Below are 15273 nucleotides of genomic sequence, written 5' to 3'. Positions count from 1 at the left end.
AGGGAACCTCATTCTCATAATCCTGCAGATCGGTGATAAATGTTACCCCTTTAAGAACAGTGGATATAGTGATGTGTAACTAATGTACATTTCTGTCCTGTAGGTCAAATACCCCAAATAATGCAGTGTTTGCTGGAAGCATGCAGCTACTGGCAGGGGTGAAACTGTGTACGGGGAGAATACCGACCAATCACCCCCATTATGAAGACAAGGTCCTCAGGGATAGGACAAAACAGGTAAGACACTAGATATGTTCATAGGAGGCAGCCATATAGTAATTATATTCTTGTACATAGGAGCAGTATTATAGTAGTTATATTCTTGTACATAGGAGGCAGTATTATAGTAGTTATATTCTTGTACATAGGAGCAGTATTATAGTAGTCATATTCTTGTTCATAGGAGGCAGCCATATAGTAATTATATTCTTGTACATAGGAGCAGTATTATAGTAGTTATATTCTTGTACATAGGAGGCAGTATTATTGTAGTTATATTCTTGTACATAGGAGCAGTATTATAGTAGTTATAGTATTGTACATAGGAGGCAGTATTATAGTAGTTATATTCTTGTACATAGGAGGCAGTATTATAGCAGTTATATTATTGTACATAGGAGCAGTATTATAGTAGTTATATTCTTGTACATAGGAGCAGTATTATAGTAGTTATATTCTTGTACATAGGAGCAGTATTATAGTAGTTATATTCTTGTACATGGGAGCAGTATTATAGTAGTTATATTCTTGTACATGGGAGCAGTATTATAGTAGTTATATTCTTGTACATGGGAGCAGTATTATAGTAGTTATATTCTTGTACATAGGAGCAGTATTATAGTAGTTATATTCTTGTACATGGGAGAAGTATTATAGCAGTTATATTCTTGTACATAGGAGCAGTATTATAGCAGTTATATTCTTGTACATAGGAGGCAGTATTATAGTAGTTATATTCTTGTACATAGGAGGCAGTATTATAGTAGTTATATTCTTGTACATAGGAGGCAGTATTATAGTAGTTATATTCTTGTACATAGGAGGCAGTATTATAGTAGTTATATTCTTGTACATAGGAGCAGTATTATAGCAGTTATATTCTTGTACATGGGAGCAGTATTATAGTAGTTATATTCTTGTACATAGGAGGCAGTATTATAGTAGTTATATTCTTGTACATAGGAGGCAGTATTATAGTAGTTATATTCTTGTACATAGGAGGCAGTATTATAGTAGTTTATATTCTTGTACATGGGAGCAGTATAGCGCTATAGTATTATGGTTAATAAGTTTAGATTAGTTCTCTTTTTAATGTGATGGCTTCATTTACTAGGTGTACCAGGTATATGCAAAGAGGTCCCCAGAAGACGTCCATAGCATTCTGAGGTCGTTTGGGACAGACTATGTGATACTAGAAGACAGCATATGTTATGAAAGAAGACACGGTCGAGGTTGTCGTCTGCGAGATCTGCTGGATATTAATAATGGACACGTAAGACCGTTTTTACATGTCTGTTCAGTGTAGTGCACGGTTTTCTGCTTTTCTTTCCATAATGTATTGTTTTTAGGTAGTATAATTCTGTATGCCCCGTGTGTGTATGATACGGAATATTACTCGTCTGGCATGCCATGCAGTGGAATTGTGCATATTTTGATAGAAAGGCCTTTGCTATTAAATGAAGTAATTCTGTGACGCCTTTTTATGAATAGACAAGTAATATTCAGTATCATACACGCAGGTCTATACATAATTATTCTACCTAAGACAATTTTTGCTGGTAACTGAACTGGTTCTGTGGCGTCTTTTTATGAATAGACTGCTGATGAGCTTTTTGGGGAAAGCCGTGAAAACGCACGGACTTACTTGGTGCTAGTATTTTATAAGCATCACCATATTTATTACTGAGTATTACTTGGCATTAGCTGCAGCTTATGTATATTTTACTGTGAGCTGATATACCTCCCTATCATATATATCCTGATGACATAATTCCTCCAATTACCTGCAGGCGGAATCACATTCTGCACATAGCGCTAATTCCTGCAGCTCTCTTTAGTTTATCGTCTACACGTTACTCATGTGCCTCACTTAACATTGTACTATTATGTTAGACATTACAATTCCTTGATGTCGTCATCTGTGGATTTGATGCAGTGGTTTAAAAATATTCCCTGCTGACTTCTTGCTGTATATTAAGTTATTCTTGAGCAGCTTTCTTCTGACCTTGAGTATTCAGCTGACACGTGTCAATCACTTTGAAGACTTCACTGCAAGGACTTGGCCGACAGCCACAAGCGCGGACAGTGTTACAGGACGTTGGGTTTTTTCTTTTTTTGCAGCAGTGCATATATTCTCTGCAGAACGTAACCCTTCATATGCTGCAGAGACACTCATGTAGCTTTACTCGTAGAGATCAGGTCCAGATTCCACATGTGCTGGTTTACAAGCCCATTTTTGGCTTTGTAAGTCTAGGGGTTTGGTCATGTAACACCAAAGTCACATTGCATATGGTAAATGTGAATGTGATTACAGTATTGCACGGGACATGATGCTGCTGTGGTGCTGCGCGGGACGTGATGCGGCTGTGGTGCTGCGCGGGACGTGATGCGGCTGTGGTGCTGCGCGGGACGTGATGCGGCTGTGGTGCTGCGCGGGACGTGATGCGGCTGTGGTGCTGCGCGGGACGTGATGCGGCTGTGGTGCTGCGCGGCACGTGATGCGGCTGTGGTGCTGCGCGGCACGTGATGCGGCTGTGGTGCTGCGCGGCACGTGATGCGGCTGTGGTGCTGCGCGGCACGTGATGCGGCTGTGGTGCTGCGCGGCACGTGATGCGGCTGCGATGCTGCGCGGGAAGTGATGCGGCTGTGGTGCTGTGCGGGAAGCAATGCGCCGCACAGACCTTTCACTTACCAGTAGGAGGAGCGTCCAGCCGGCCACAGACAGCGCAGGTAAGTATAATGCTTCTAAAATTGCTAAGTAACAATGGCAGCCAGGACTGCAGTAGCGTCGTGTTTGCCATGGTTACCGATCAGAGCCCCAGCGATTAAACTGGGACTCCGATCGGAACTCTCTGATGCTACCAACTGGGGCCATAATATATGTATGGGGGCACAACAGGGACCGTAATATATGTATGGGGGCACAACAGGGACCGTAATATATGTATGGGGGCACAACAGGGACCGTAATATATGTATGGGGGCACAACTGGGACCGTAATATATGTATGGGGGCACAACTGGAGCCGTAATATATGTATGGGGGCACAACTGGGGCCATAATATATGAATATATGTATAGGGACACATCTGGGGTCATAGTATATGTATGAGGGCACAACTGGGGCCATAATATAAAGATGGGGGCACAACTGGGGCCATAGTATATGGGGCGGGGGATTTTAATTAGGATGGGGGGGGGGGAGGCCGCACTGGCCACCAATGAATGTAATACAGGGGAGAGCGGGGGGTCTGCCCCCTCCTGCCTGGCAGTACCTGATCTCTTACAGGGGGCTATGATACGCACAATTAACCCCTCAGGTGCGGCACCTGAGGGGTTAATTGTGCGGATCACAGCCCCCTGTAAGAGATCGGATGCTGCAGGCAGCAGGGGGCAGTCATGTACACAGTTCTTAGTATATTCTAACTTGAAGCGTCCCCATCACTATGGGAACGCCTCTGTGTTAGAATATACTGTCGGATCAGAGTTTTCACGATATAACTCAAATCCGATGGTATATTCTAACATAGAGGCGTTCCCATGGTGATCCGTTTGCAATTGCACCATATTGTGTCAACGTCAAACGGATCCGTCCCCATTGACTTACATTGTAAGTCGGGACGGATCCGTTTGGCTCCGCACGGCCAGGCGGACACCCGAACGACTTTTTTTTTTTTTACTTTCCTTCATGTCTGATGATCCTCCAAAAATCACGGAAGACACACGGGAAAAAAAACGGACACAGATCACGGAACAACGGAACCCCGTTTTGCGGACCGTGAAAAATACTGTTGTGTGCATCAGGCCTTAAAGAGAGTCATTAAACACAGATATCAACTGTGCTAGTAATAGTGCTATATATTTTTTCCCCAAACCCATATAAACATTGTAAACATGTTGTCCTATTTCAAAAATGCGTTCCATAAAAAATGTAACCTAAAAAATACACACGGGGCAAAAAACCTTCCTGTAGCCGGGCGCCGGCATATTAAAAAAACTAAGAAAGACATACTTTGAGTAAACATTAAGCAAGATTGCTTCTCCAAGCTGCCTCCTGTACGGTGCAGCCTGCAGTAAGATAATGATGCTCTATATAACCGAATGGCCTAAAGCAAACATATACACTCTGGTAGAGTATCCTACACCTTGTGAACCAATACTGAGTATTAATACAATTCTATCATATGTCTAGTATTGCAGAGATAAACCACAGTAATAAGGCAAGAGAGAGAAAAAGAGAGAATTAGAAAACGAAAGCAATATTTCTCGTGCTTTTTTCCATTGGGGGACACAGACCATGGGTATAGCTTAGAGGTATTAGTAGGAGGGACACTATGCAAATGAAAGAGCTCCTCCTCCTCAGGCTATACCCCCAGACTCCACCAGGAGGAACTCAGTCTTTGCTTAGTGTCTGGTGAAGGAGGTTGACACTCTCTGATTCTACTCCTTTTTGTTATTTTTATTCTAGATGGGGACACAGGTCGGCATGGCGCCTTCCTGGTCCCCCATGGAGTGCCCGCCGCCGTCTTTGGGACGTTGCCTGGCTGCCTCCATTTCCCCCCAAGAAGATAAGTGGATCCGGGCTCGACCTGTTAGCTCCGGCATCCCACCAGCTGCTGGGACGCCTGCTGCCTACCCTCCTCCAGAGCACTGTTCTCCTGGATTGGAGTCAGAAGTCTGAAGAGGCGCATCCCTGCTGGTCTGGACATCGAGGGAGCATGCTGAGCAGATAAGTGTTGCAATCCCTCCCCCTCCCTCTGTGTCTATTTGTCTGTGGCTGCCTGGGTGAGCTTGAAGAAGGATCCTGATGGGGCACTTTCTTCATTTTGGCACTGGAGTACTGGCATCTCTTCCCCTTAAACTGTGGGCTTCAGCGCTTCTCTCGTCGGGCCTTGGCTGCTGCGCTCCCTCAGCGCCCGCCGGCAGGCCGCTCCTCCACGTGGTGCGCTTATTTTCGCGCATATTTTCGCGCGCGCGCATATTTTCGCGCGCGCATATTTTTCGCGCGCGCGCTTATTTTCGCTCGCTTTTTTCGCGCCATAATGACGCGTTAGGGGAGGCGGAGCCTCGGCATGCCGCTCTGACTCTCCTTACACTGGAGACTCTGTTTGCTCATGGCCGTGCAGCTCCTCATCACTCTACTCCGTTTTGTGCCAGGCAAGCTGGTAGCTCAGTGGTACTGCTGCTGTTGCCCCATGTCCAGGCTTTCTGAGTTCAAAGCCCCTTTCAGCCTTCAAAAATTGTTTATATTATTCTAGATGGGGACACAGGTCGGCATGGCGCCTTCCTGGTCCCCCGTGGAATGCCCGCTGCCGTCCTTGGACGCTGCCTGGCTGCCTCCATTGCCCCCCAAAGAAGACAAGTGGATCCGGGCTCGACCTGCAGCTCCGGTATCCCACCAGCTACTGGGTCTCCTGCTGCCACCCTCCACCAGAACACTGCACTCCTGGACAAGGAGTCAGAAGCCTGATGAGGTGCATCCCTGCTGGTCCTGGAGTCGAGGGAGAAGTTCTGCAGGAGCAGATAAGTATTACCTGCATCCCTGCCTTACCCCCCTCCTCCACCCCTCCTCCACGTCCCTGGGGGCCTGCGGTCCCCGCTTGGGCATCTGCCATGTCCAGCGCGGCCGCTAAATTGGTCTTAGTCACCAAGGCAACCATGTCCTTTAATCCTGTGGCGCTAACGACTCCATCTCTCTCAGTGGTCCCCACAGTGGGTGACTGACTACGAAGAGGCAGCGTGAGCGGCAGCATCCCACCTCGGATGTCTCTGTCTCTCCACCCCCCTCACCTCGCCGGTGGCGCTTGCGGACTGCTCTTCCCCCTCCCTAGGGAGAGTACTCCGAAGGAGAATTATCCGGCTCGGACGAGCCACGTCCTTTTTGGACTATAGGGCATTTTCAAATCCTGTGACGCCAACCACCTCTCTAAGTGGTTTTCCACAGAAGACGCCCGAATACTAACAGGGAGCGTGAGCAGCAGCATCCCTCCTCGGATGGCTCTGGCTCTCCCCCCCCCCCCCCCCCCTCTCGTCTAGAGGCGCGTTCGGGCGACTCTCCCCTCCCTTAGGGAGCGCAAGTCTGAAGGAGAATTTCCGGCTCTGATTAGGTCATGGAGCGGGACCCCTCGCCTAAGCTCTCCACCAGGGTGGCTGACTTAGTGGTGACTGTCCGAGACACCTTTATTCTCCAAGGGGATTCTCCTCCTTCCACTGGTCAGGAGTTCCCCCTTTTTCCGTCCAGGCAGTCGGAGACTACCATGTTCCCGGTCCATGAGGGATTTTTCCGCGGTCATGTCCAGGGCCTGGGGTGGTCTTAATAAGGTTCTCGACCACCCAGCGCATGAATATACTTTCCTTTCCCTGCTGACGGCGAGGAGAGGTGTCTCCTCCCCCTAAGGTGGATCCTCCGGTGGCCGGATTAGCCAATTATGTGGCCCTTCCTGTCTTAGTCAGTTCCTCTTTCCAGGATGCTGTAGACAGACGCATAGACTCTCTTCCAGGTCCTTTTTTCGCTGGCAGCGCGTCCCTGTGACCTACCTTTCACTCAGCAGGGGTAGCCAGTGCTCTCTCGGTGTGGTTACAACACCACCACCAGGAACTGGTGGTACGAGATGCGGCTACTAACACACTGGAGTTGGTTCTCCAGATGTCTCAGGCTTCTAACATTCTTTGCGAAGCTTCTAGGGACATTGTTTCCCTCTTTGCCCGCAGGTTGGCCATCTCTGTCACTCAGCGCGAAGAGATCTGATTGAAGGTGTGGGACGCTGACGCCTCCACCAAGCGTTCCCTTGCTAATCTCCCCTTTGGGGTTTCCAGGCCTTGTGGGGATCAGCTGGACGAGTTCGTCTCTGCATGCCTTTTGCCATTTCTCATCTGGTAGGCCGTCGCCTGCTTCCTCCGCCGGGGGTCTCAGGTCGCCCGCAAAGAGGCCTTCCTTTGCACCAGCCTTCCCGGCACTAGAGGGCCCAGTCAGCCCGCCCTGCTGCTCCTAGGCCTATCACATGTCCCGATTGCGGAATCCCACCATCGATTCCTGCGCTTCGCCATTATGGGTCGACACTGTCAGTTTGTCGCCCTTCCTTCGGGTTGGCGACCACCCCGCGGGTCCTTGCCACGGTCCTGGACCGCTCATGGCGCTTCTTCGTACCAGGGGCATTCCTTTGCTGCCCTGTCGGGACGATATCCGGATAGAGGCCCCCCTCTCTACCGCAGACCACGGACAGCGTCCGGATCACTGTTCAGACCCTGGAACGGTTCGGCTGCCTGGTAACTTTCCCAAACTCCTGCCTCTTCCCGTCCCAGAGGCTCTCCTTCCGGAGGGTGATTTTGGACACCTCGGCTGCCAAAGTATTCTACCAGCCTTCAAGTCCTCCCAGGTCCAGGGGGCAGTGTCGCATCTGCTGCGCTCCCCGTGCCTCTCCATTCGGGAATACTTGCAGGTCCTGGGTCTTATGGTAGCCTCTTTCGAGGCCTTTCCATATGCCCAGTTTCACACTCGCCTGGCGCAACAGGAGATCCTTTACCTTTCAGCGGGTTCGGGCAGTTCTCCCTTGGTGGCTGTTCCCAAAGAACCTGAGGTCGGGGAGTTCCTTTCTCGCATTCTCCTGGACGATCGCCGCCACCGATGCCAGCATCCTGGGTTGGGGGGGCGTTTTCCAGTCTCGCACGGTTCAAGGAATTTGGCCGGCGGCAGAGTCTCGCCTTCCAATCAACTTTCTGGAATTGAGGGCGATTTTTTCCGCTCTCTCTCTCCTATTGGACCTCTCTCCTTGCGGGCCTCCCAGTGCGGGTTCAAACGGGCAATGCCGCGGCCGTGGCCTATATCGACCATCAGGACGGGACCCGCAGCCGGATGGTGATGCAGGAGGTGAAGTGAATTCTGACGTGGGCGGAGACTCACGTTCCGGTGTTGTCAGCAGTTTGCATTCCAGGAATGGACAACTGGACAGCGGACTTTCTAAGCCACAACACGGTGGATCCAAGCGAGTGGTCTCTGCATCCAGAAGGGTTCGAAGAAATCTGCCACAGATGGGACCGTCCGGATGTGGACTTAATGGCGTCCGGGTTCAACAACAAGATCCCAGTGGTCCTGGCTCGCGCCCGAGATCCGGAGGCGTACGGATGGATGCGCAGGTGTCTCCGTGGCAGGACTTCAGCCTCCTCTGTTTTCCTCTCCTACCAAAGGGTCTACGCCAGTTCGAGGCGGAAGGGACTCCGACCGTTCTCATCACCCCAGAGTGGCCTCGCCGCGCGTGGTTTTTCGGACGTGGCTCGGTTGCTGGCGGACGCCCCATGGCCTCTTCCCGACGGACAGGACTTACTGTCTCAGGGCCCGTTCTTCCACCGGAATTTGCGGTCTCTTCGTTTACCGGCGTGACTGTTGAAACCGCCATCCTGATAAAGATGGGGTTCTCGGATTCAGTGGTTAGGACCATGATCAGTCCGGGGAAGTCTTCTTCCTCCCGGATTTACTATCGTACCTGGATGGCCTTCCTATCCTTTTTTGAGGGTTCGGGGTTCCCTCCCCTTCGGTTTTCCATCTTGATGGTACTGTCTTTTCTTCAGTCTGGGCTTGTGCAGGGACTGTCGCTTAGTTCCCTGTAAGGTCAGGTTTCGGCGCGGGCCGTCAGAGGTCCCTTGCTCTTAAGGGTCCGGTGGTGACCTTTCTTCGGGGGTGGCGCATTCGGTTCCCCGTATGTTCCCCCTTTGTCTCCTTGGGATCTCAATTTGGTTCTGCGCGCTCTGCAGTCGGCTCCCTTCGAGCCTTTGAGGAGGGTCTCTCTGACTGTTCTCATCTGGACTTCCTTGTGACCATAGCTTCTGATACAGCTACATAGCGTAGTGATTAAAGTTCTGGGCTATTATGCAGTGGCTGTGAGTTCACGTCCCATCACGAGCTTTTAGGTCAGACTGGTGTCGAAGCTGGCCGCTCTTTCCTATCAGGAGCCTTAATGGTTTTCCTCCAGGATTAAGTTGTGCTCCGTCCAGTCCCCTTCTTTTTGCCCAGGGTGGTCTCTCCCTTCCGCCTTGATGAGGATCTTGTCCTGCCTTCCTTTTGTCCTTCTCCGGCTAACCCCAAGGAACGCACTCTGCATTCCCTGGATGTTGTACGGGTCCTGAAGGTGTGTCTCGCGGCTACTGCTTCCGTCCGCCGTTCTTGGCGCTCTGGATCTGCTTGGCTATTTCCGCGGCTTGTCACGCTTGTGGTGGAGTTCCCCCGGCTAGAATTGCCGCTCACTCCATTGGGGCGGAGGGGGCTTCCTGGGCAAGACGCAGTCGTGCCTCTGCGTCTCAGCTGTGTACGGCGGCCACCTGGTCGTCCTTGCATACCTTTGCAAATTTTTGTCAGTAGCATTCACTGGCTTCGGCTGATGCGGCTTTGGCCGCAGGGTTTTGCAGGCTGTGGTTCCTGTTTGACCGTTGGGGCGTTCCTCCTGGCGGTGCTGATATTTTTTCCCACCCCATGGACTGCTTTTGGACGTCCCATGGTCTGTGTCCCCCAATGGAAAAAAGCACGAGAAAAGGAGATTTTTGTGAAACTCACCTGTAAAATCTTTTTCTCGTCTTTTCCATTGGGGGACACAGCTCCCACCCATTATTCCTGTTGCAGGAGGGGTCTTTAGTTCGGTTTTTCTGTTTCTGGTTGGACCTTATGGCTTGGTCCGATGGTTTCCATGATTTTTTCTTGCTCCTTCTCCTACTGCTTGTGCAACGCCTGAGTTCCTCCTGGTGGAGTCTGGGGGTATAGCCCGAGGAGGAGGAGCTCTTTCATTTGCATAGTGTCCCTCCTACTAATACCTCTAAGCTATACCCATGGTCTGTGTCCCCCAATGGAAAAGACGAGAAAAAGATTTTACAGGTGAGTTTCACAAAAATCTCCTTATTTCACTTATCGGGCACGTCCCTCGACCCGGGCAGGATCCACAAGAGTCCCATGGGATTGTAGGAGACATATTCAACCAGTGGTCGCTGAAGCTTTAAGAGAGCGTTCGTTGGTTTCCAACCACTGCGCCGCATCCATCCGTGTTACAAAAATGCAAACCTCTCCATGCGCCACTATTCGCAGCTTGACCGGATACAGCATAGAATAGGGAAGTCCCGGAGACGGCGTTTCACATCCTGGAACTTCACTCGTCTGCGCAGAACCTCAGCGGAAAAGTCCGGAAAGATAGATATTTTATTTCCATTGATCCGGGTGATCCCTGGCTTTCTTGAGGATAGTATCTCTGTCCCTGAAGTGTAGCAGCTTCATCAGGACTGGACGAGGGGGGGCCCTGGTGTCGGAGTGCAGAATGGCACCCTATGTGCTCTTTCAATGGCAAACACACGAGACCTTGCCGAATTTAAGTGTCAGCTAATCTTCAAAGAACACCACTGGGTCTGATCCCTCAGCCTTTTCAGGGACCCCAATCACCCTGAGATTATTTCTTGCGCGACCTATTTTCTAGGTCATCAGTTTTGGACATCAATAAAGACACATTATGTATGATTCTGCCGAGATCCCTCTTCACTGGGGGTAGTTGATCCTAAATAGTGCTCACTCTCTCATTCACCTGCCTGAGATCTTGCCTGATGAGGGAGACATTTTCCTGCAGGCTGCCCATATGTGTATTAAAGGGGTATTCTCATCATGGACAATGGGGGCATATCGCTAGGATATAGGTGTCTTATAGGTGCGGGTCCTACTCTGGTCTGGCCACCACCAAGCCAGATCCCCATAGAAGTGAATGGGAGCTTACCGCTCATGCTTGACCCCAGCTCCCATTCATTTCTATGGGGCCGACGGAAAAAAACAAGCCAGCACTCGGCTATTTTCGCAGGCCCCATAGAAAATGAATGGAGGGCGGCTGCGCATGCACAGTGCGCCCTCCTTCACTTGCGGGGCTCCGTTCTCGATATAGGTGCGAAGGACCCACACCTATAAGTCAATGGCGGCATATCCTAGCGATATGCCCCCGTTGTCCATGATGAGAAAACCCCTTTAAGAATGTGCAGCGAGTAAAAATATCTTTAATAGTGGGCTCATCTCCAGGAGCAACATCTGCCTACATCTCCTTTCCCCCTGCTAATTGTAAGGTCGCCATTTTGGGGGCCATATTGGCCGTATCAGAACCTCCAGAAGAGTCTGGGATGTACAGGGGTGTTGACCGTTGGTGTCAGAGGGGGCACAAAAGAGGAGTGTGTATATCTAACCAGGCGGGCCGCAACCTCTGCCGCTGCGCCATCTTGTTTCAGGGTTGCCGGAGGCCCTACATCGCTCTACTCCCTCCTCTTCTTCCCGCTGCGGGTCATTCCGGCAAAGGGGGGGCTGCACGAAACAGGGAAGCTGCCCAGGGTCCGTATGAGCGGTGAGTAGTGCTGCAGACTCAGGATGGTGCAGGATTATGGGAGCCTCTCAGTGCTGCGTCCTCTCACATCCCCCCCCCCCCCCCCTACCCGCAGCTGATGTATTTAACCTTATAGAGGGTTGTGTAGACAGGTAGAGAACTGTAGCAAAACCTCAGCTGTGAACAGTATTAGATCAGGAGGCAGACTGAGTCTCTGGCTTTAAAGAAGAATATTCCTAGTCCAGAGATGAATTCAAACGCAGAAAGTTGTCAAGGATTGAAGTTGTTTTATCTGCATTAAAGGGGTTGTTCAGCAGAATTACATATGGAGTAGAATGGCTTAGAAAATAATCATTACTCACCGATCCCCTGCTTTCCAGGTCCTCACTCGACAAACAGCAAGATGGCTGCTCAGCCAGGTCACCGCTATGGCCAGTGATTGGCTGAGCAGGCATCTTTGTATGAAGAGCAGGAACGGGAAGGGGATCACTGAGGCGAGTATTGCTTTTTTTTTTTTTTTTTTTACATGGGAAATCCCTTTAAATACATGTGTTGGTATTGCTGCACGTCATCACTCTTCTGTATCTGTCACCACCAGATCTTTGAGAAGTTCTGTTAGACGTTCTCCAGTACCTTCTGCATGATCTTCTTTTGTTTTGACATCTCTCCTCCCTCTCCCAGCTGTCATCTATTGGCAGTGATTGCCTCCCTATATATCTCCTCCCCATATTGCCTTACCTTGCGGTTTATACAACTTCCTGGAGTGTGTACATGCTGGATGCTACAACTGATGCTTCTACAGATAAGTCTGTTCATTGATTTGTGTTTTCCTGTTTGCTTGATCCTAGGTGACCCTGACTCCCTCCGTATTAAGTGTAGGGAGCCGGTGGTCGTGTCCCCTCACTATTATAGGGTGTTCAGGTGTCATACAGTCGAGGCACGAGGGCATGCAATTTTCTATAATAGAGATCTTTGCATGGGCTGAGAAGACAGGGAGAGTTTCAGGGCTTAAATAGGGGTCACCCTTTTGTTCCTTAGTTTTGGATCAAGCCAGTCGGATCCTTATTTGTAACTTCTTGTTTCTGTTACACCATCCGTGACAGTATCACAACAGAAATTTTTAATATTTTTTTTTCTATCTTCTGCAACAGATCATGGATGGTCCTGGATACAACGACCCGGATTTGAAGCCTTCACCGTCACTGCGTTTCTGTGACGAAGTAAAGCGAGATTCGCCTTCCTACACAAAATACTTCACCAGGGTCTTCAAGAACAAAACTTTCCATGTTTACAGATTATCTCGGAAAGTGGTGAAGTAGTGGGACTGCGCTGCAGAAGGTGGATGGCGCCTCGGTGGGCAGTCCGCCCGGCCAGGTCTAGCCTGTTTTATTGTGTTTTTACTAGCATAGTGTTTGAACTGGAAGTGAGGGGAATTATGAACCACAGCGGACTGTCTTGGGCAACACTGTCCACTCTTTCCACTGGATTCTGCAGTTTTTTTCCCCCTTTTTGTTTTTTTTAACAGACTGGGGGTCAGCTGTTACAAAACTACAATCCAACTGTGACCATTCATAGTATTATGTGCCAAATACTTCAATATCATGAGTTGTCGTGCCAAACGAGGGACCAGCATTTCTCAAATGATGGGACTTTGGCCATTGATCATGTTTTTTCTATTTTTATTTTATTTTTTGTCATTTTTAGTGATTTTGTGTTCATTTTATATAGTGTATCGTGCAGATCTTGCTTATGAATTCAAGGACTCTTGGTTTTATTACAGTCTAGCTAGAAAATAATTGTAGACGGTTGTGAACAGCCAGCACCAGTTTCCTGTTGATTCTTCTTGGGACTAAGGCAAGGGCGACAAGGCGACACTGGTCACGTGACATCTGTCGCAGCCACGGATTGCTGAGTAGCGGTGATCCGATAGAAATGCATGGGATCGCCCCAGCAGTCGCATGAAATCCAACCCGGCTGGATTTTTTTGCGACTGCCGCGGCGATCCCATTCATTTCTATGGGATCAACGCTACTCTCAGCGATCCCAGCTGCGACAGGTGTAGCCTTTGCCTTAGACTCCCCTTCGGAGATGTTGTCGTAGCTGGTGATGTTTTGTATATTGATATGGACTTATTAAACCGTCAAGTGATTGGACAGAAGTGGTGGCACATTCAGCGGAAACATAGTCTACCTGGTCAGATCTAAGATCTTCTCCATAAGGGTCAGTATTATATATAATTGGTGCTAAGGGTACCTGCACATGGGTGCCTGTTGACAAACAGAAATTCTGCACGGATTTCTCGGCGTTTCTGCGCCAAAATCTGCATGTGTTACTTGCAGATTTGCAGCTGTTCTAAAGGGTGAAATCCGCACAAGCAGTTGACATGCTGCCGACTTCTAAATCTGCGCAACAGGTCAATTTCCAAACGGAAAGAAAAGGCAAAGTGCACACATGAGATTTGTTAGATCGCAATCATTTTGTTGGAACTGTATTAGGCTGCAATCATATATTTTGCGGTCTGCAAAATGCAGATCCGCAAAAAATACAGATGATGTCGTTGCATTGTTAAAATTATATCGCAATATAGATTTTAGGCCATATCGCCCACCCCTAACTTTAATTTTATGCTGCAGATTTCCGCAGTGAATTTTTACCCTTTGTAATGTAAAACCTGCAATCCATTTGCATGTAACACGTGGATTTTGCTGCAAAATCGCTGTGAATTTTATCGGCCGCTATCTTTACAGTCACAGTTGTGGATGTTGTGCTTGTCTTTTCCATAAAAATAACACATTGTAGTTTTAACCCTTTAGTATTAAATGTCCCATAAACTGCAACTGAGTTTTGATGAAAGAAGAAAATAAAACATCTATTAGGCGTGAAGGCGCAAATAAATATTCATCTAAAATGTATAATTCTCTGCTAGCAGACGAACGTTGGATGTTCTGGATTACAGGATGGTTGTAGAAAAGTATAAAAACTTCTAAAAAATGTTTACATGGGGCAGAAACACCGCAGATATTCCAATACAGAACTGAAGGTGGAAAATCTGCAGCATATTAAAGTAACAGCAAATTGGATGAAATTTTACCAAAATGTTAAATCCACAGCATGTCAGTTTATGTTGGAGATTGCACCCTTTGCAAAATGCATTGGATGAAATTTGCAACAAGTCTGCATGTAAGTCCTGCTTGATTTTCAGCAGATTTTACTGATGCAATTTAGGGCTCTTTCACACTTGCGTAGTTCTGTTCCGGCATAGAGTTCCGTCGTCGGGGCTCTATGCCGGAAGAATCCTGATCAGGATTATCCCCATGCATTCTGAATGGAGAGAAATCCGTTCAGGATGCATCAGGATGTCTTCAGTTCCGGACTGGAACGTTTTTTGGCCGAAGAAAATACCAACACTTGCCGCAAGGCCGGATCCGGAATTAATGCCCATTGAAAGGCATTAATCCGGATCCGGCCTTAAGCTAAACGTCGTTTCGGCGCATTACCGGATCCGACGTTTAGCTTTTTCTGAATGGTTACCATGGCTGCCAGGACGCTAAAGTCCCGTTTGCCATGGTAAAGTGTAGTGGGGAGCAGTATACTTACCGTCCGTGCGGCTCCCGGGGCGCTTCAGAGTGACGTCAGAGCGCCCCACGCACATGGATGAAGTGATCGCATGGACACGTCATCCATGCGCATGGGGCGCTCTGACGGTAAGTATACTGCTCCCCCGCTC

General features: G+C 48.9%; 1 protein-coding gene across 2 annotated transcripts in view; it reads left to right on the top strand.

The window, feature by feature from the left end:
• DPY19L3 (dpy-19 like C-mannosyltransferase 3) overlaps window positions 1–14822 on the top strand; it is a 46977-nt gene extending 32155 nt beyond the window's left edge. For both annotated transcript variants that reach the window (XM_044270462.1, XM_044270461.1), the window contains exons 17-19: window positions 104–236; window positions 1333–1491; window positions 12698–14822. In XM_044270462.1, coding sequence (XP_044126397.1) covers window positions 104–236; window positions 1333–1491; window positions 12698–12865 — 460 coding nt within the window. In that variant the 3' untranslated portion in view covers window positions 12866–14822. The remainder of the gene's footprint in view (window positions 1–103; window positions 237–1332; window positions 1492–12697) is intronic.
• The last annotated feature ends 451 nt before the right edge of the window (window positions 14823–15273 follow it).

This window comes from Bufo gargarizans, chromosome 10, assembly GCF_014858855.1.
Source record: "Bufo gargarizans isolate SCDJY-AF-19 chromosome 10, ASM1485885v1, whole genome shotgun sequence".
Lineage (NCBI taxonomy): Eukaryota > Metazoa > Chordata > Amphibia > Anura > Bufonidae > Bufo > Bufo gargarizans.
This window is presented reverse-complemented; position numbering and strand designations above follow the sequence as displayed.